Source organism: Balaenoptera borealis (assembly GCF_965194805.1).
Source record: "Balaenoptera borealis genome assembly, chromosome: 9".
NCBI classification, from domain to species: domain Eukaryota; kingdom Metazoa; phylum Chordata; class Mammalia; order Artiodactyla; family Balaenopteridae; genus Balaenoptera; species Balaenoptera borealis.
In genome coordinates, this window is record NC_138873.1 from 2,742,354 (window position 1) to 2,761,409 (window position 19,056).

At 47.7% G+C, this 19,056-nt stretch overlaps 1 protein-coding gene across 5 annotated transcripts in view; it reads left to right on the top strand.

Annotated features, from left to right (window-relative positions):
* The window catches only part of RPS6KA2 (ribosomal protein S6 kinase A2), a gene marked incomplete at its 5' end in the record, with an annotated part of 372,896 nt that overhangs the window by 280,939 nt on the left and 72,901 nt on the right, over positions 1 to 19,056 (top strand). For 3 of the 5 annotated variants that reach the window (XM_082404538.1, XM_082404539.1, XM_082404540.1), the window contains 2 exons: positions 1,911 to 2,027; positions 7,904 to 7,985. In XM_082404538.1, coding sequence (XP_082260664.1) covers positions 1,911 to 2,027; positions 7,904 to 7,985 — 199 coding nt within the window. Of the gene's footprint in view, positions 1 to 864; positions 976 to 1,910; positions 2,028 to 5,055; positions 5,357 to 7,903; positions 7,986 to 19,056 lie in introns of those variants that run through there. The other 2 variants (XM_082404542.1, XM_082404541.1) reach the window with 2 other exon arrangements.

The window sequence follows — 19,056 nt, forward strand, 5'->3', positions numbered from 1 at the left end:
GACGGGTCCTCTCCGGCCGTTTCCATCACTGTCCCTGGGTCTCTGATACCTGCGCAGGAATTTCCTCCATCTGTCAGAATTTCAACAGGAAGTCTAAGATTCACTGTCATAAATTATTTTGTCCTATGTTGATGTCTTTTCAACAATTCATTTCTCTAGTTTTTCTCTCTCGCATTAGAACATTTTTGAAATCCTTGCTTACAGAGCAAGCGCCTGACCATGACACCAGGTTCTCCCCCCAGATTTCTCAAGTTATTTAAAAAAGTACTCTTTCATAGGAGTTATGCTACAAACCAAATTTTTAGCGCTATATGTAGAGGGAACAGACTTTATTTTCTTAAGGGAATGGCATTAAAATCCACATAGAATTCTAGAAAAAATGACCTGCCTCATAAAAGGTAAAAGGCATTTATTTCAAAATGAAGCATAGACACTATTTTGAATCTGGTTGCCCTTTAAGGCGATAGTCACAGGATGAGTCAGAAAATATCACTGTCCGGTCTGGAAACAGTTAGAGGCAGACAGGCCCGGGCATGTTCCCCCGCTCCCATCTGGGTGTTTCCTGTGCACACAGCAATCAGCACTGGATTCCAGACCTTTTCTCTTTTTTTAAAAAAAATTCTTGGGAAAGAGGAAAACAAAATATCTCAAGCCAGTTCAAGCCAAAATGTCACTCTGAATGCAGAACTCTAAAATCTAAAATGTGAAACTCTTGGTTCCTTTTTCTATGGGTAGTTGAGAGTCTTTGCTGTTCAAGACCTTACTGATTTTAAATGAGACATGAGCTGCGTTGCAGCGTTATCAGGGAGCAGCCTGAGGTTTTAACGCCATTCCCGAGGCGGAGGTTAGGTATGTGCTTTGAGTGCGTTTGCTGTAAATACTTGGACAGCAAGAATCTACACAAAATGAAGCCTTAAGAGAGATCCGCTTCTAAGCCTTTGAGTCGAAATGTTCCGGCAGTGATGACTCGGGAAGGTGAATACTGACGCGTTGGTGGGATGCGCTGGGCTGGGGAGACCTATTGGCCTGGGTGCTGGGCTGCTTGTTCACAGGAGGGGTGAAGCGGGGCCCTGGGCGGGAATCCTGGGGTCCGGGGCACGGGCCCCTCCGGCGACGCTGCACTGCAGGAGCTGGGCCACCTGCCTGCCGAGGGGGGCACAGCCGGTTGAGTGACCTCCTGCACCTCCCCACAGAAAAACACCTACTTTACAGTTTTTCCATTTCAAATAGCTGGTGGTGGATAGGTGGCATACCCCCTTACAGGTGAAGTAATACGTCTCTGGGGATGGGTAGTCCTCTGATGAGAATTTGTAGTGATTTCTGCCAGTGTTTTAATTTAAAGATCAAGGGCTTTTCTTTCCTACTGGGAAGGCTTCTGGACTGGCAGAAAATCCTATCTGACTGCTTCTTCGGAAATATAATCTCTGGATGGCAATGAATCATTCTTTGCATTAGTTCTGGCAAAAATATAAGGGAGAGTAGAATAAGAAGAAGGAGAAGGAGAAAAAAAATCTGCATTTCACAAACGACTTCTGCCTATGGATCCTGTTGATAACCATTTTGACCACAGCAGTGTAGACATTAAGACAGATTCTCAGAGGTTCGTTTTGTTCCATGGTTCCCACATTCCTCCCTGTCCAAAAGTTTGCCCAAACTGTTAAGAAGCAGAATGGATTTCATTGAGATATTGGCAAGACCACATGACACAACTCCATGGGGAAAAGAAACAGTTAAAGGCTCACAAACGGAAACATTGGTATAAATAAGCAAGTTGATTTTGTAAAGCTCTGTGGCGTCACAGCTTTAAACTCCTATCCTGAAAATCCATAACATACCCGACTTGTTGTAACTTCAGAGGACGAATCCAGAGGAACCCCTTGATTTGTATTTTTGTCATTTTTCTCTTGCAGGAAGAAGGCATCGTGAAGGAGATTGACATCAGTCATCATGTGAAAGCAGGCTTTGAAAAGGCCGACCCTTCCCAGTTTGAACTGTTAAAAGTTTTGGGACAAGGGTCCTATGGAAAGGTAAGTTAGGTCCATGGTTCCCTCCAAGTGGGTCTCATTCCACTGGGGCTGGTCCCGCACGTCAGGGCGAAGCACTTGATTGTCTGGTGAAGGAGACGGCAGAGGTGCCTCCTGAGCCCAAGGGAGAGGTGGCCCCGAGCTGAGGGAGTGAAAAGTGCAGGCAGCGCCCACATGGTGGGTCCCGTGGTGGCTGGAGCTGGGGCCTCCGTTTACCTGAAGCCCGTGACCGTGGAGTTGAGCTTAGGGACAGCACACACCTTCCCTCTCCTGTAGCTTCCGTGGGCCTTTAGTGTATCACCGTGCTGGCTAGGGTCCTTGAACTTGAGCCATGCATCTTTGGAAGTGCATACCCCACAAGTATTTCTCAAAAAGAAATAAAAAGTAGGAGAACAAGGAAGAAAGGAACAGAGAAGGCAGCGCCCTTCGGGACCACTTCATGTGACCGTCACCACGGAGTCAAGGAGGCTGGGACTGCAGGCTGGCTCCCCTCACCCTCCATGTAAACTGTGCAGATATTTTCCTGTCCAAGCCTCAGTTTCCCCATCTATGAAACGGACATAATGTGAACTACTTTCTATAATTATTCTATGGATTAAATAAGACATGACTCCTAGACGTCTAGCAATCATGTACGATGAATCTGTGCACTAGAATTTTTTGTTTCCTTTCTTTTTCACCTTCAAATTAAAATGAAAACTGATTTCTCTCAGGAAATGAGAAATAGTTGTCTCTTTATATAGGGCCACATCCATATACAGCAGGATGTCAGTACATCTTTCACGAGGATAAGTGAATTATTCCAGGGCGGTGCTAATATCTCTACGTCCTTGGTGTAACTGTTAGAAATTATACAGACTTATGATTTCTAGAACATGAGGGCCTGAGGTAAACCATGAAACCAGCCTTTCCTAGAGTTTAAGCAGAACAGAGTCCTGGCTTTTTAAAGTAACTATTTTTGTATGGTATGTGGACATTCACCAAATTTCCCCCTTCTTCATAGGACTTTGTGCCAAGATGAAATCCGGCGTGTGTCGATTTCATGTAGGATTAATAGTTTGTTAATGATGTTCTAGGTAATCTCTTACAGACCACGAAAATTTGATTGTTTGTGAAATCTCTCTTTTGGCATTCTTAAAAGGTAGAATGTCTTTTTATTTTATTTTTTCTTTTCCACACAATGTGGTACGGAACATGTGTTTATACTAATGTATCTACAGACATGTTCGTTTGAACCATATGAAATTACCAGTGTTCAAAATGTTGTGGCCTCCAAAAATGGCTATTTCATATGGTGTATAAGGCATTTATGAAAGTAGGGAAATGAAGATTTCAGGCTCTCAGGGTAAAAAGCTGTTACTAAAACATAGAGGCAGGCCTATTTATGTGGTAATGGACTGTCTTCCCATTAATTAGAAATGTTGGAAAAAGATGAAGCGGCATAAGTCTTTCTCTAAGAACCATGACGTGGAAATAGGGACAAGCACGGTGCCCCTTGCTCCCTTTCAGAGACGCTGCCCACGAGTTGTTTCTTGAGGACACGTGGGACCAGTGCAGCTGAATCACCTCTGCCCCCAGTGATGGAGATCACGACCCACCTCGCAGGCGAGGCCCAGGGCTGCTGGGTGGGCGCTGACTGACGCCCTGGCCTATTGCAGGACCCTGATGTCACTGAGCGCCCTCCCCTCAGGGAGCCTGGAAGCAGCAGAGATGGAAAGTGCCTTCTGAGCTCAAGGAAAATGGATCTGAGCCTGTCCGTTCAAAACTCGACTGAACAAAAGCTACGATGCCCTGCTCAGAGATGTGGGTGTTCACAATGAAAGGAGGAAAGACTTTTTCCAATTCCCTGCAAATTTTGAATTTCAACTTTGATTAAAAAAAAAATTCTTTGGGAAACAAGTGAAATCCTGGTGTTGGGCGGAATCCCCTTGGAATGACAAGCTTCGTAACACTCCACACTTTTCCTTCCCAGCCATCATTGTGTGAGGCATAAAAAAGTCAAGTTTAAAAGATTAATATCTTCTGATATTAATAAATAAAGAGATAAATTAAGAGATTAAAAGTAAAATAAGTAAGTGAAGAGAAATAAAAGGAAGAGGCAGTGGCAACTCCTACAGATGTTGAACCTCCATTAACCACTGACTGACGAGCTCAACCACTGTCTGTGTGTTGGGCCTGGTCACCGGGTCAGGACCGTCACGGACACTGGAGGTGAGGTTCAGGGTTCCCGGTGGGCGAGGCTGCGGTGCCGACCCAGCAGGGCTCTGGAAAGTTCCACCCAGAGGTCCCCTGGGAACGGTGGGCACTAGAGAACCACGATCACACATCTTATGTGTCCACACAGCACTGTTTGTTATGTATGTTTTATAAAAGCCAAACTAACGACAAGAGGGGGAAATCCATATGTCCTACCGCCCATATTATTTTAGTCTTCATCTCTAAATGGAAATCACATGTCCTTATGCAGGAGTGTCTTCCTTTTCCTCAACGTAAGAGAGAAGAAGGGCACAACTACGTGTTTCCGTCCTGCAGGAAGCTCCTGTTAAACAGACGTCTCTTCTTGCAGAGACTCCAAAGGGCAGGGAGCTGGCGTGAACCTGGGCTCCGGGGTCACGTTCGCCCACCACCGGGTCCCTGCGTTCTCTCACCCCTTCAGTGACTGCAGCTGTTGGAGACACGGAAATGGATAAAATGCCACCAAGACCTCCTCGCTAATGCCTGCTGCTGGCCCCAGACTGCTCCTGGGAATCGTCCAAGTGACTCTATCCTCCGCCAGCACCCTTTACTCCCCTTTCCTCAGCCCCCGCTCTCCCCTTGTGCAGCTGGACAATTGATCGTTCCTGGAAAGGAGCAACGCTCAACCCCAAGGGGGGGCCCCGGCCTAGGGTTAGGGTCTCTCACACGGATGTCTGAGGCTGGCGGCCTCAGGATTGTCCCCAGACGGGACCGCACAAGGGGCACCGTGCACTGCCATCCCCACGCTCCGCCCTGCAGAGCCCAGCGAGCCAAGTAGCCCGTTTGCTGAAGGAATTTACTGGGAATAACGGGGACAGTTTCTGGCCATTAGTAATTTGGTCAAACCATGATTATTTCAGTGATGGCCGGAGAGCAGGGGGTCGGTAGTGCTTGGGACCAGAGGAAGGCAGCGTATCCTTAACGGACAAGCAGGCAGTGGGAAAGCAGCGAAGCACTTCGAGAAATGGGGCAGAGGGTGTCCAAGTGTTCAAATGCATGGTGCTGCCCAGATGTTCCCCGAGACCTTCAAGGAAGGTGGAAACAGAGCCTTCGCCCCCTCCCTGGCTCTTCACCTGCCCCTCGGTCTCCCCAGGCAGGTAAAGACCGGATTGTGATCCCACGTTCTGAGGTGGGATCAAACCCCAATGAGAAACGTCCTTGCTCCCCCGTGACTAAGCGGTGGGGTTTGTAAGAACAGGTCTGTAAATGTCTTCCTCTGGGGAAGGTTGGTACCCTGATGTCCTCTGGAAGCGCACGGCCGCCATCCACCTGGGTCGTGTGCTGGGAGGACACTGAAGACCAGTTGCCAGGCTCGTGTGTTGAGGGGACGCTGCAGACCAGTTGCCAGGCTCTGGTCCTGAGACAGAGTTGAAAATCTCGCTCAGAGAATGAGGTAGTGATTTGGCTGATCGCAGTGATACATGGAGACTAGGGCAGCTTCAGGTGACACGGCATCTGTTTCCATGTGTGCTCACGGAAGGGCTTTGCAGAGTCTCGGCTGAGTTTCTGAAGAAGCAGCTCTAGAAATAAAACGCGGGAGCACATGAAAAGTCCCCTGGGTTAAGTGTTAGAGATGCGGCAGCTGTCTTTGCCGAAATTGTCCAGTCGTTTGGGAACTTATCTCACTATATTAGAACGTGTTCCTGAATCATGTAAGGATGAAGAGGCGAGAGGTACCGGGTGCCTCGGACGGGAGGGCTCTCCTGGGGCCCGCAGAGGCGCCCTCTTCACTCGTATTAAATCCACTTTTAAGTTGATAGTTACCGTATTTTGTTGTTTCTCTCGAAATGCGTTTGTCTCCTGTTGGGTGCTCTGCTTGCTGTAGGGCCGTTCCTGCTGCGTTTCTTGCAGGACCTGGCACGTGGCAGGAGCCTGACAAATATTAGTAGCGTGGAATTTTTTTCCTGTTAAAAGTAGAACTCCTTTTTTTTTTTTTTTAATTTTTTTAAAATTTATTTATTTTTGGCTGTGTTGGGTCTTCGTTTCTGTGGGAGGGCTTTCTCTAGTTGTGGCAAGTGGGGGCCACTCTTCATCGTGGTGCGCGGGCCTCTCACTCTCGTGGCCTCTCTCGTTGCGGAGCACAGGCTCCAGTCGCGCAGGCTCAGTAGTTCTGGCTCACGGACCTAGTTGCTCCGCGGCATGTGGGATCTTCTCGGACCAGGGCTCGAACCCATGTCCCCTGCATTAGCAGGCAAATTCTCAACCACTGCACCACCCGGGAAGCCCCTAGAACTCCTTTTTAAAACAGATGACTATAAATAGCCATTATTATCCGTCATCTCATTTTTATTAATAAGACCTGAGTTGCAATAAAAGAAAAAAGGTTGATGTGAAGCGATCCGTGCAAGATGTGCATCCTTGAAACTAAACCATCATGGTCAGATGCCATGTGAACATGGCCTTCCGTGTGGACTTGAGTGGACAGTCTTCCCTACTTCTGAATCCACGCATGTACCTCATATACATATTCACGTGTGAGTTCCTACGGAGCCCCCTTATATTGTGGGGAAGAGGCGGAGAAAGGAATGAAAAGGGGGACAGAAAAGACCGACTCTGGATATTCCAAAGGCTCGACCTTCTGAACACACATTCTTCACATACCTGTCCTCATTTTTCTCCGTTGTCCCCTCGTTTTGAAAGAGGGGTTTTACTCTTGTCACTAGCATTCCGATGACGAATGCCTCGTCTTGGGGCTAATGAGTCGTCTTCACTGCAGTGGGGTGGGTAGATCACTCTGTCCCACAGCCCCTGTGGGTTTGAACACGAGCCGTGGTGACTGCACGCAGCCAAGCTCCAAGCACACGCGGGCAGCACCTGTGCCTTCTGGACGCACGTGTCGTCTGCACCCGCGTCTCTGTCATGACAGCAGATTTTTGCATCTATTGGTAAATACTGTTAGGAAAAGCAAATACTGTTGTTTCATCTGCGTGTACGGTGTTCTGTTCGTAACGGATACCCCAGGTTGGTTGGTTGGTTTTTTACTAATTTTGTTCAACAGCTATGAATGTGACTTTTAAGCTCAGCCTCTCAATTGTCTTTTCCTCCACGATACACGTCAAAATGTATCCCAGCAGATGTTGTGTCCACATGAGATTATGTAAGAGCCATTTAGAAACCAACTCCATCCATAAACTTAAACTACTCAAAGCTAAAATTTGGGTGAAGAAAGCTCAAAATAAGAGAGCCTAAGCTCATCTTGAGAGTCAGAGAGTGTCCTGTGTGGTTGGCAGTGACTCTCAGGGTGGCCTTCGCCTTGGGGATTTACAGGGCATATTTACAATAAACCAAACGATCTCCCTGAAAACTTCTGAATAGTCTTTGTTTTTCTAAACAACTGGTCTTTTTTTAAAAGGAGGGTGCTACTCCCTCTGATATAAAATGTTTCATAGAAAGTGAATCGTGCGGAAAAAAATGCGATTCTTCATACGAACACGTAACATGGCTCCTCACAGGGTTGTAATAAATTAGATGAACTTTTCCTGACATCCCAGATGTTGGAGAAGATTTTACATTTAAGTTTTTCCTACAGTGTATTTATTTTATTGGAGTTTCCTAAACTCCCTGTGTATCCCCGTGTCAAATCAAATGAGGAAAATGAATTTACAGTCATATCAACTGCAGGTGTTCTGTGTTCTCTTTCTCAGGTGTTCCTGGTGAGGAAGGTCAAGGGGTCAGATGCTGGGCAGCTCTACGCAATGAAGGTTCTTAAAAAGGCCACCTTGAAAGGTGAGAGGTCACAGAGGGGGAGACACGTAACTGTGGTTTATCCTCTGCTTGTTATTGGGGGAAATAGACATTCTGTTTAGTGTTGCATGATTTCTGTATGTCGACATGTTACTCTCTGATTGATAATACACAATACAAGCATGTCCCTGAATATTTAACATAGCCCTGCAAAATTTCCACAGTCTTCAGAGGGAAAGCCATATTGTGTAAACACCATCCTCCACATATGCTCTGCTGTAACGTACCATTTGGGGAAAAGAGCATTGAGGAGGAAAGCAAAAGCAGGTTGTTTCGGCTGTATTGGGCAACAGATCAGCCTAAATTCATCCTTCAGACTGGATTGCTCAGTTTTAAACAAAATGTGATTCACGGCTGTATTATTTCCCTTTCTGCCCCCGGACTGGGTTTTAGAAATTCAGTCCAACACCTGATTCCCTGCTTCTATATACTCCTCCCCTCCAGAAAAGTATACGCACATAACACAGGTCAAGGTAAGCTATTATCTAAAATCTCTATTCTAAGCTCAGGGTCATTTAGCCAGCAATACGTACAGCTGAGCACCAACTACGTCTGCTCGGACCACCTCCTATTCACCCATTGGTGAGGGAGGGACCCCTGTCCTAAATAGTGCTAGAGGCTGGGCACACAACACCTGGCCTGGGCAGGTGAGGTGACAGAGTTTATCAGTCACCTGTACTCATCACTGGGGGAGGAGGGCACTGCCCACCATGCTGGGCCACGAGGGGCTGCACAGGAGCAGAGTGAGTTGCAGGCTTTGTAGTAACAAGAGGGTGGCGTGGCCCCTGGTTCCAGGGAAGACGTGATGGGCTTGTTTGAATAGTTCTGTGGGCTGGCAGGGAACTGAACGTGTTAGGTTAAAGACCAGATGGGGTACAGCTGGTCTGGCTTATAGGGAACCAGCGGGGTGGGGAGCCTTTCCTGCTAGGTGGGGGGCATATCTGTCAAGGGCAGGGGAACTCGTGGTTAAGCCTTTGGGGCCCGTGAAACTCAGAGATGTCAAGGCAGCTCTTGAATTTTTAGGTCTTATATCACAACGTCCTCAGCACCTACATGCAGGGGACCGTACAAAAATATGTCATTCTCTGCCTTCAAGTCACTTACTGTCTAGCTGGTAAATAAGACATATTTTGAACCACATAGAACACATAATATAGAACAATAAATGCATAGACCAAATATATATAGACCTAAACATTTTAGATACAAAGGAAGAAAAGAGTTCTTCCACACGAGGCCATTCAAAAAGGATTTAGAAGGTGAGCGAGACGATTCTTAAAGGATGGGTAAATATTTCTATAGAAAACAGCAATCACGTTGACATTGGCAGCACAACCCATGAAAGAAAATACAAAAACTGCCCACTTTGGCCAGACTGGAGCCTGCATCAGAATCACCTGTGTGTTTGGGGAAAGTTGTTAAAAATAGATCCCAAGGCCCCACTTCTGACCTACTGGATTGTAATCTCTTGGGGCAGAGCCTAGAATTTGAGTTTTCTAACAAACTGTCCCAGTCATTCTTCTGTACACAAAAGTTTTGGGTTCTATGATATAGTTTTGGTTTTATAGTTTATTGTTGACACTGGAGATTTTAATTCAACAACATAATTTAAACCGTGCTATTTATAGTGAACGTTTTCTTATTGTCGCTATAATAATATTTCTAAAATTGTTTTTCGATTGATCGTGGCCGAATAGTCCAAGATCCTCATAATAATATAATTTTAAAGAATTGTTCGTTAAAAGATGCATAGGAAACAAAGCAGGTTTTGACTTTCTATCCCCAACGTTGAATAAAATAATCTCTTCACTAAACAGTAGTTCCATAGAAATAGAAGATCAAATTAAACATTTGTTAGTTCAGGATCATCGGACTGTCTAAACAAGTGAACAGCTTCTCTGGCACTACCTCAAAAGTTAAATAGAGTTACCATATGACCCAACTATTCTAGCCTAGGTATATAACCAAGAGAAGCGGAAACATACATCTACACAAAAACTGGTACGTGAATGTTCATAGCAGCACTAGCTAATTCACAGTAGCCAAAAAGTGGAAAAACCCCAAATATCCATGGACTCTTGGATAAAGTACGATACACCCATGCAGTGGAATGTTATCTGACGATAAAAAGAAACGAAACACTGATGCGTGCCACAGCCTGGGGGACCTTGAAAACATTATGCTGGCCAAAAAGAAGCCAGTCACGAAGTTTCCCATATTGTAGGACTGCATTTATGTGAACATCCAGAAGAGGCGAATCCACAGAGACAGAAAGTAGATTAGTGGTTGCCAGGGCCTTGGGGGGTTAGGGAGACAGGGTGTGGCTTAATGACTATGGGGTTTCTTTTGGGGGTGATGAAGATGTTTTATAATTGACTGTGGTGATGGTTGCACAACTCTGAATATTCCAAAAACCATCGAATTGTGTACTTTGGGTGGATTGAGTGGTACATGAATTATATCTCGGTAAAGCTGTTATTTTTTAAATGAACAGCTGGTACGTAACATGGCCATTTGCTAAAACCCACTCTTTCATCCTCAAAGCATGGGGGTTTACTCTCTCAGACCCAGAGCGGGGAGCTCCCTGTGGTTGAAGATGAGGGCAGGTCGAAGCAGAAGCCATGCCACCTCATCCTCTGACCAGATGGTTCCTGGTGATCCCCCGCCCATCTCACCTTCCATCGGCACATCTGATAACCTCACCAGCACGTGCTCAGTGCCCTTAAATTGCTCCCTTTCTCCTCAAGTTGTAACTGTTCCTTCTTTCCCATCAAATACCATCTCACCCTCTCCTGCCCCCAAAGGAGGAAGAGGGAGAAGTGGGAGAGAAATTGGAACCGTGGGAGAACTTGTGTGTTCACCCTGCTCTGGAGGCGTGAGATAGAACCAGGAGCTGGGCCGGCGCTGTCCTTGTTCAGCCCGTCCAGCAGCCTCAGCCTCGACCTCTTAGCGCGTGTGCAGACACGCATCTCGGTGATCTCAGCTTCCACGGGAACGCAAGTCTCCACGTTTGTTTATGATCCGATCCAGTGTGTCCTTGAGAAAGTGCTCCTGATACAAGGTTACATGGATTAGGCAGGATATAAAACTGTGTTACAGAACGATAGTGATGTTGTTAAATGCATGCACGCCTCCATGTGTACAGGTAGATGCCTGTGTGTGTACGAATATTGAATATACGTCATGCTCGTAGGAAATATGCCCAAATGAAAACACTCATAGTATTATTGGGAGCTCTTATTTTCTTCTCTGTGTTCTATATTTCAACTTTTCAACAAACATAGAACATGTTTGACTTTGTATAATATAAAGTTTTTTGTCTAATATTCCAGAACAATACGCTTGACTATGTAAAATCATTTTTACGTTGTGAGAATGAGCCATATAAGCATAAAACTTACAAGCATAAAGTCAGAAAAACTTCCCACTTCCTAGTGCTCCTTTAAAAGCCAGCTTTTGAACCAAACGTTATTTTATATCATCTACTATTTTAGCTTTTAAAATGGTCCATCACTAAAGAATAGATTTTTTCCCCAGAAGTGCAATCAGAACTTATTTTCCTAAGAGAAAATATACAAGTTTTACAAAACAGTCCTTTGTGTGAGGTGGCGCTTGGACCCATGATAGGAGGACCAAGTATGTCCATCACGGAGGCCAGGTCTCTGAGCCACCGAGGGGGCTTCAGAGCTTTCTAGACCTTCCTTTCTCCTCACTTGTGAAAGACGCCGGTTGCTTAGATTTGTTTTGGCTCCAACACCTCTGCATTCTGTTAGCCTGAGAGATTCGAATATACATAAGCCATTCTCCATCCTCAAAGCACCACCAGTTTGCAGGCTCATTAGTGAATCAGAAGAACGGGTTAGAAAAGAAATGTGGGTGAGAGCGGCGCCCTCCAGGAGTGCAGACCAGGAACTTCAGTAGTGAAATTATTTTGAAAAGGGGAAAATGGAGAGGGGGGGGAGGAGGACTCATGGCAATGACTGCAAACCTCCGGATTGTTTCTCAGAAACGCGGATGGCTGTCCCGTGTACAGAAGGGAGTGTCATCGTCATTTGGATTCCAAATAACTTGGCAAACGGATAACGGTCTCTGACAGCTCTGTTTCACCTTTAAATGGGTTTGGAGGGGTCAGGCGCCTGCCCCCGCCTTTCTTTAAAGAGGTGGCACGCCATTTCTACGGAAAATGCCAACTGCTGAAGCAGCTGGCAGTGTGCCGAGCAGGCGGGCGTGAGCCGCCCCCAGCCTAACCCGCAGCCCCCCTTGCATGCGTGGATGGTGCTGCTTGTACCCCCTGTCGCTGAAGGACCCTTTCAATGTGTCCAGTGTCTCTAATTGACAAAGTTTCTGTATTCGTGACTCAACACTGAATTATCGCAGGCGACAGTTCTACGTAACAAGTTCCAAACATAATGAGTTCCAAAGGGTGACGCCCCACTTTGCGTTGTAGAGGAATTTGGTTTAAAAGACTGTCAGCATATTCCCAAGCGTGAGACCACAAGTGAAGCAAGGCTGATCTCCATCCCCCGTTTAGTGAGCTGGCAAGTGGGGACTGTCACCCACGTTAATAAGGTGGCTCCCAGCCTTGGCCACAAGCTGGAATGGCCTGCAGGACTTTCACAAAATGCTGGGGTCACTTCAGGTCAACTCCTCGAATCCCTGGCCTGGATGTGGTCTGGGCATGAGAATCCAGGTGTCTCTAGGGTACTGCCAGCAAGAGGACCCCGATGCAGTGGCTGGGAGCACAGACACTGGACCCTGGGACCCCATCCGGCTTAGACTCCACTGGCTGTGTCACCTTGGGGAACCTCTCCTGGCCTCTGTTTCCTCCTGCTTAAATGAGATGATGTCAGTAATGGTACCTACCTCACAGCATTGTTGATGTGAGGGTTAAATCCGTCAATGCACGTGAGGTGCTGCTGGCACAAGGTTCGCTGTCAGCTGTATTCATTTCTGGTCCTTTTCTCCATGAAGACTGGCATCGGAGGTGGGTTAGGACTCTTCTGGTCTAGGTTTGGCTTAGGTCTGATTAAGTGGGGGGCAGGGAGGGGAGGTGAGGAGGAGGGTTGAGCGTTAGTTACCATCTGGTTAGAGGACTTACGTCTCGGTTCAGCCCTGGTTCCTCCAGCTACGTGAAGAGACTGTGATGGGATTAGTTACCAAGGGTGCCTGGCACCAGCTGGGGACCACAGACAGCCACTCCAGGATGGCTCCTCGTGTAGAATTCTCATTTCACTGAGGACTGAAACACCTCTCCACAATGTGGAGAGAGCTTCTATATGAAATATGTCTCTGCAGTGAAAATTTTCTGGTAGGACTTCATCTGCGTTCTCATGCCTAACTAATTTTTCAGCCGTTTTCCTTATAAGTCAGCTTCCTAAGCCCAAAGGTAATACATGCTCCTTGCTTTGAAGGAAGGAAGTTGTGTCCTGTTGATTCTAAAGGAAGAAAATATTATTCTGGCAAAATCTCTTTGTTTAGTAAGTAACTAATAGACCGTTACGGTCACTTCACGGGTGTTTCTGGCCAGCTGTGTGTGGGTTACTGCCAGAGCCTGGCTGGGAGAGAAGACGGAAATGGTCCCGAACGGTGCTTTCTGAGCCTGTCGGATTGTCCTTTGGAGCCCGGTTTCTGTCACTCCTCTATCCTTTCTTTACATAGAGCTCTGATCCCATCACTCGAATGTCAGAAGATACTGGAGGGAATGCGGGAGCGTGTGGGGTGACCAGGACAGAGATGCATGGATTACATTCACGCTGATTACAACATTTTGAAATAGCCCCTGGTCAGAGTTAGCCTGGTTGGTTTCAAACCTCAGAATGTGGTTTCCAGCACCATTTTATTTCCTTTTCTCTTACACCAAGATGCTTTGTTTTGAAAACACTGACTTAGAAACTAAGCTTTAATTGGTGCCTTAGTTTGAACAGCTGTTATTTCCATGCTAATTCATTTATGTCATTTGATTCACATTTGGATGATTACAAATTCCTAGGGGGGAAGGTAAGGCAAGTTCCAAGCACACGTTTTAAGTGCCCTTATTGGTATTGTTATCCTCATTTTACAAATGAGGAAACTGAGTCACAATGCAGTGAAGCCGTGCACTCAGAATCACGTGATTTGGAGGTGGCGGGGTCTCTATCCCGTGTTCCTCCCCTCCCAGGAGGGGGGCACCTGGGACCAGCCGTGCCCCCCACCCCCCGGGCATCATTTCCTCATCAGGAAGCCTCATCCAGCTGTCTCTGGGGTAGTTACTATTCAGGGGAGCTGTTTTCCCAGTAGATGATCTAAGGCAAAAAGTAACATGTAAACATCATCCTTATGTAATAGCTCTCCGGTTTGTTGTAATACACCGCCTGTGTGCCTTGGCATCCTTTATATGTTCATTTCTACCAGGATTGCATTTCTTACATTGTAGAGAAAAAGTAGGAAATAGATTTTTTTTTCACTGCTTGCATCTTTAATGCCTGTAAATATGAAAGCATAATGGGCTGAAGATTTACCCACCGAAGTATTCTCTGGTAAAGGAGTTAGTTAAGTAACCGTGTCAGTCTTGGTTTAAGTAATCTAGTATAGAGACAACTCTTGGGGAATTGTGCCTGATAGGATCATCAATGTGGCTAACGTTTTAATTTTCATCGTTCATGGTTTTCTTCCTTTTTTCTCTGAAGCAGTGAGCAGTACAAGTTTTGGTCACCAAATGTTTAGCAACACAGCTTCCCACGGGAGGCCCCTCTTTGCTATGAATTAGACCTTTGAAGGTTAAAAGATACTGTGTGGAGGTGGATTTTTATTCTGCATCCAGGAGACCGCTCAGCATATAACTGCAGACCTGGCAGGTTTTTGTGGACAGAGGCAGGAGGTGGTAAGTGTGGTCACTCAGCCGGGCAGAGCCTGAGTTCTTCACCAGCCTGGTGTCCGGCTCCCGTTAAAAGGCTCAGGCCTCCCCGTGGCCGCGGCCGCCTGCAGATGCACGGCTGTGTGCAGCGCGTGCAGTCCCACGCCCCCCGGTCCCTGAGGGATGTCGCAGCCCCGTCCACAGCAACCCCGGGCTTTTCTAACGTGTACCTCCTACCTGGCCATCTCTCATCTTCACCGTGACCGATAGGACTTGTTTTTATCTCACCCTTCATTTTCTTTTCAAATACAGTCTCTATATAGTAGAATATAAGGTAATGTAACGTAATGTAACATGATATGACATGATATATAATGTAGTGTAAAAGTAACGTGTATTGATGGAGGTCATTTAAGAACAGGCAAATACAGGCAATGGCGTCCAACTCTAACGAGAGGATTTCGGTCCCAGCCTCGTTGCAGATGGAGCTCTCCTAGTAAATCCATCCTCCAAAGTAGGTTAATTATTCTTACCAGGGATTCTTATGCAGCTTGCAGTTGCCAAGTACTTCAAGATCAGTTTCATGAGCATTTCCCGACTGGCTCTGTGAGATCGTATGGACCATTTTTCAGGGAGTTTTGGTGACTCGCAGAGGGTGGGGCTGCAGGAACTCTGAGGAGGCCTCAAGGCTCAAATCCGCTCAGGGTGCCAAGTCATCGGCTGGCTGGCAAGAGGGACCTGCGTGCATTTTGGTTTGTCACTTGCCAGAGACTTCAAAGGGCTACGGATGTTGAGACCTTTTGTTAGGGCACAGGGGGCATTAGCCAACTTTTTAACTCCAGAAGTCCAGAACAGGCCAAGTGGTCGAGGAAAGAAAATCAACAGGGTAGCATGTCCTGCACCTTCAGTTCCACGGGAGCACCTGGGAGCAGGTGCCCCTGAAGTTGTCTGATGGAGAGGGGGGCGTGGAAGCCTTGAGGACGTGGGCCCGATCCGAAAAATGGGGGGGTTGGGTTCCAGAAAGCAGCTCTGGTTTTGTGTTGTGTCACGTCCAGCAGGGTAATCCCAGTGTGCTTCATCCTGTACTTTCCCGGGAAGGAAACTGTGCCTTTCAGGTAGGGCGAATTTACAGGCGCTCCTGCCTTCACGTCAGCCCCAGGGGCAGCCCCGGGCCCGGAAGGCTGAAGGACACGGGAAGGTCACAGCCGGCACCGGGAGCTGCAGGTTACCGTACAGAGCAAAGCAACCGTGGAAAGCACGTCACCCTAATCCTTCGCATCACGGGTCAGCCACAAGCACAGCGTTGATGTGAAGTACAAAAGATTTTAATTTATCCCCGATGTCTACGGTTTATTAGTGAATCTCAAAATAGTCTAGGACATTTGGGTTTTTCCATCTATACGGTCAAGCCCCGCTCGATTCCAGACTCACATGCCTCATGCCAGAGAGTAAATATTACAGGGAGGCAGTGGCCTGGCCCCAGACCCTGCGCCAGTCCGGAACTCCCAGCGGGAGATCACTGGGGACGTGTCGCCTCAGGCTGGCGTGTCTCACCATTTCTGTAACTCGTTGGCGCGGTAGCAATGGAAGGATGAAGGAAGCATCTCTCTGGGCTTTTTTTTTTTAATGCATCTGAGTCTTGGGACTCAAAATCCCTTGGAATCCTTAGCCTCCGGGGGCAGCTTGAACTGCTTGGCATCAGAAATGAAGCACTTGCTCTCATGTCGGTTTCTTTCTTGGTGGAGGGACCACTCTGCAGCTGCCCGTCAGATGGCTGAGGCACCGTTCAGGGCCTTTCCCTTCATCCCTGGTGGCCCGGGTGACTGCCACCACCCAGAGCGGGCGGTGGTGAGGTCAGGTGCCGGTTCAGCCCGGCAAAGCCAGAACTCGCAGACCCGGAGATGCCCAGTCACCTTTGCAGAGCCGGCCTCACGCCTGCTGTTTCACACCTGAAGGGCATTGCCTGTGTGACAGCTGTCCTTCCGCATCGTGTTAGCTTGGCCCCGGTCACTTCCCCCGGTGGCCGTCTGCAGTGATAAAATCCTGCCCCCGCATGAACACAGCCTTTCCCTTTTCCTGCCACCTTGGACCCAGTATGCTTGTGTTTCAGCAATTTATGCCCCGGGGGCCAGTCTTACCAAACATGTTTGTGAAAGCATCTTCCCCAAACCGATGTGTCTTATCTGTGCTCCATTAGGTTCACTGTTGGGGCTGGAGTCTTGGTTTCTCCGCTGTTATTTTAGACAGAATAAGAGTATTTAGATAGTGTGTGTATTTAGGCTTCTGGCCCTTTTTCTGTTTGTTTCAGATAATCTCTGAACTTTTTGTCTGCCTTTTAATTTTATGACCTTTTGGATGGGAAATCTGGTAAGTCAGTCTATCACTCTCTCCTATGTTATTTCTTCCATTGCTTTTATTTAAAAAAAAAATTCCCACCCAGACATCAGATGAGTACTCATCTTTGATACCATTTTTGCAGCTTGTTTTTTTTAACACTTACCTCTTTAATCGATCTTGGATTTATTGTTGTGTAAAATGTAGGGAAGAAATATATATTTATTTTACTCCTGTAACTGGACAGCCCCTTAGAACTTTGAATGTAAGCATCTTTTTCTAATTTTGTCACCAGGCTTATTATGGCCTTTGCTTTCCATTACAAATACTATCTTCAGATATGTAAGTAACACTAAGCACTTGTTCCTCATTCCAAAGAGGTCTGAACTCAGTGATAATAACATCAATCCCATTTAGAGGATTTTTAGATTTTCTTAACCAAAGTCAAAGAGTGAGCTTTGCAAGGAGATGGCAAGAAGGGGGTAGGAACACAGTGTCCCGGTCCTCTGCCACCTGCTTCACCAGATCACGTCATGGGGGTGGGAGTGGCCCAGGGCTTCTCCCCAGAGGAGGACATGCCTGGGGGTGGCAGTACATGGGGGTGACAGAAGACTGTCTCCCGCGGGCCCTTCGCAGCCGGCTCCACTCCCTGAGGCAAAGGACGCAGGAGCCTGAGATGCGTCGGATGAGGTTCCCATGGGTCCACACAGCTGCTGCTCAGAGAGGCGTCTTGTCAGCCAGGGTTGGGAGGGGCGGCCCCAGGCCCCCTGTCACTGACGCATCCCCCCTTCCTTCCTGTGACCCTGTCCCACCCAAGGTCCCCTTCTCAGCCTGCGCATGTGTTTGGAGAGACGTCTTTCGGATCCCACTGCTTACGTGGGATCCCTTTCTTCCTTCAGGGTCTTTAGCTGGCATCCTCTGCGTCTTTTGTTGAATGAATGGGTTTCAGCTTTTGTTTCTATTGACCCTCCTGAAACCCCTTCTCTGCTGTTCTCCCTGGCAGAGCCACTGGAACCTGTAACTCGGGATAGACAGGAAACAGAGAGATTCCTTGTACCATCTGCCTGGGAATTGTCTGCTTCTGCCCCCTTCGTTCATTCTCCTAAGTGGCAGCCATGCTGGGGTGTCCACGGCAAGAACTACCAGGGAATGAGCTTGTGTTGGGGACGTGTCCTGATGGAGCCGCATAGATGCTGCCATAAAACCTTCTCTCTGGTGTAGCTGCGGTCGTGTTTCATAACAGACCCTCTTATTTTCACCTGTACCATAAACTACTTTTTTAAAGAATGAATAGATGAAATGTGTTTTAATTAAGAAGCATACCAAAACTTCTTAAAACGACACCAAAAAAAACCACCCAGAGACACCGACTTCTCCTCGGGTCTTGCTCACCGGCCCCATCACACGCCGGCGTCTCACCTCCCTCCAGGGTGAACGCAGTCGTGGCTGCGTCCCCAGCGGAGGAGTTGCTGCCCTCCCGGGGCCCTGAAGGTGGCATCGATGGAGACTTCCCTGGGATGTCCCGCCCGCTTCCCCGGGCACACAGCCCTCGGGAGGCTCCCCTGCTTCCCTCTTCACACTGCGGCCCCCAGACTCCCGCTTCCCGGGGCAGCTCTGCGTCCCGTGTGCCAGCGCTCGGCCCTTCCAGCGTCTCGGGGATTCGGGGCCACTGCAGTCACAGGGGTCTGTATCGGACCGGGAGCAGCCAAGCATCAGAGCAGAGAGAAAGATCAGGGAAAAGCCCTTGACTCTCACCATGCAGTGACGCTGACTCCTGACTCCACTTACTAGGCAGTAAAGTGACCGCAGCACAGGCGTGGCCTTGGCTGTGGGACCAGCACCGTCGTGCTCACACGCTACCCGTTGTTCTCGTCGTGGCCCCGTGAG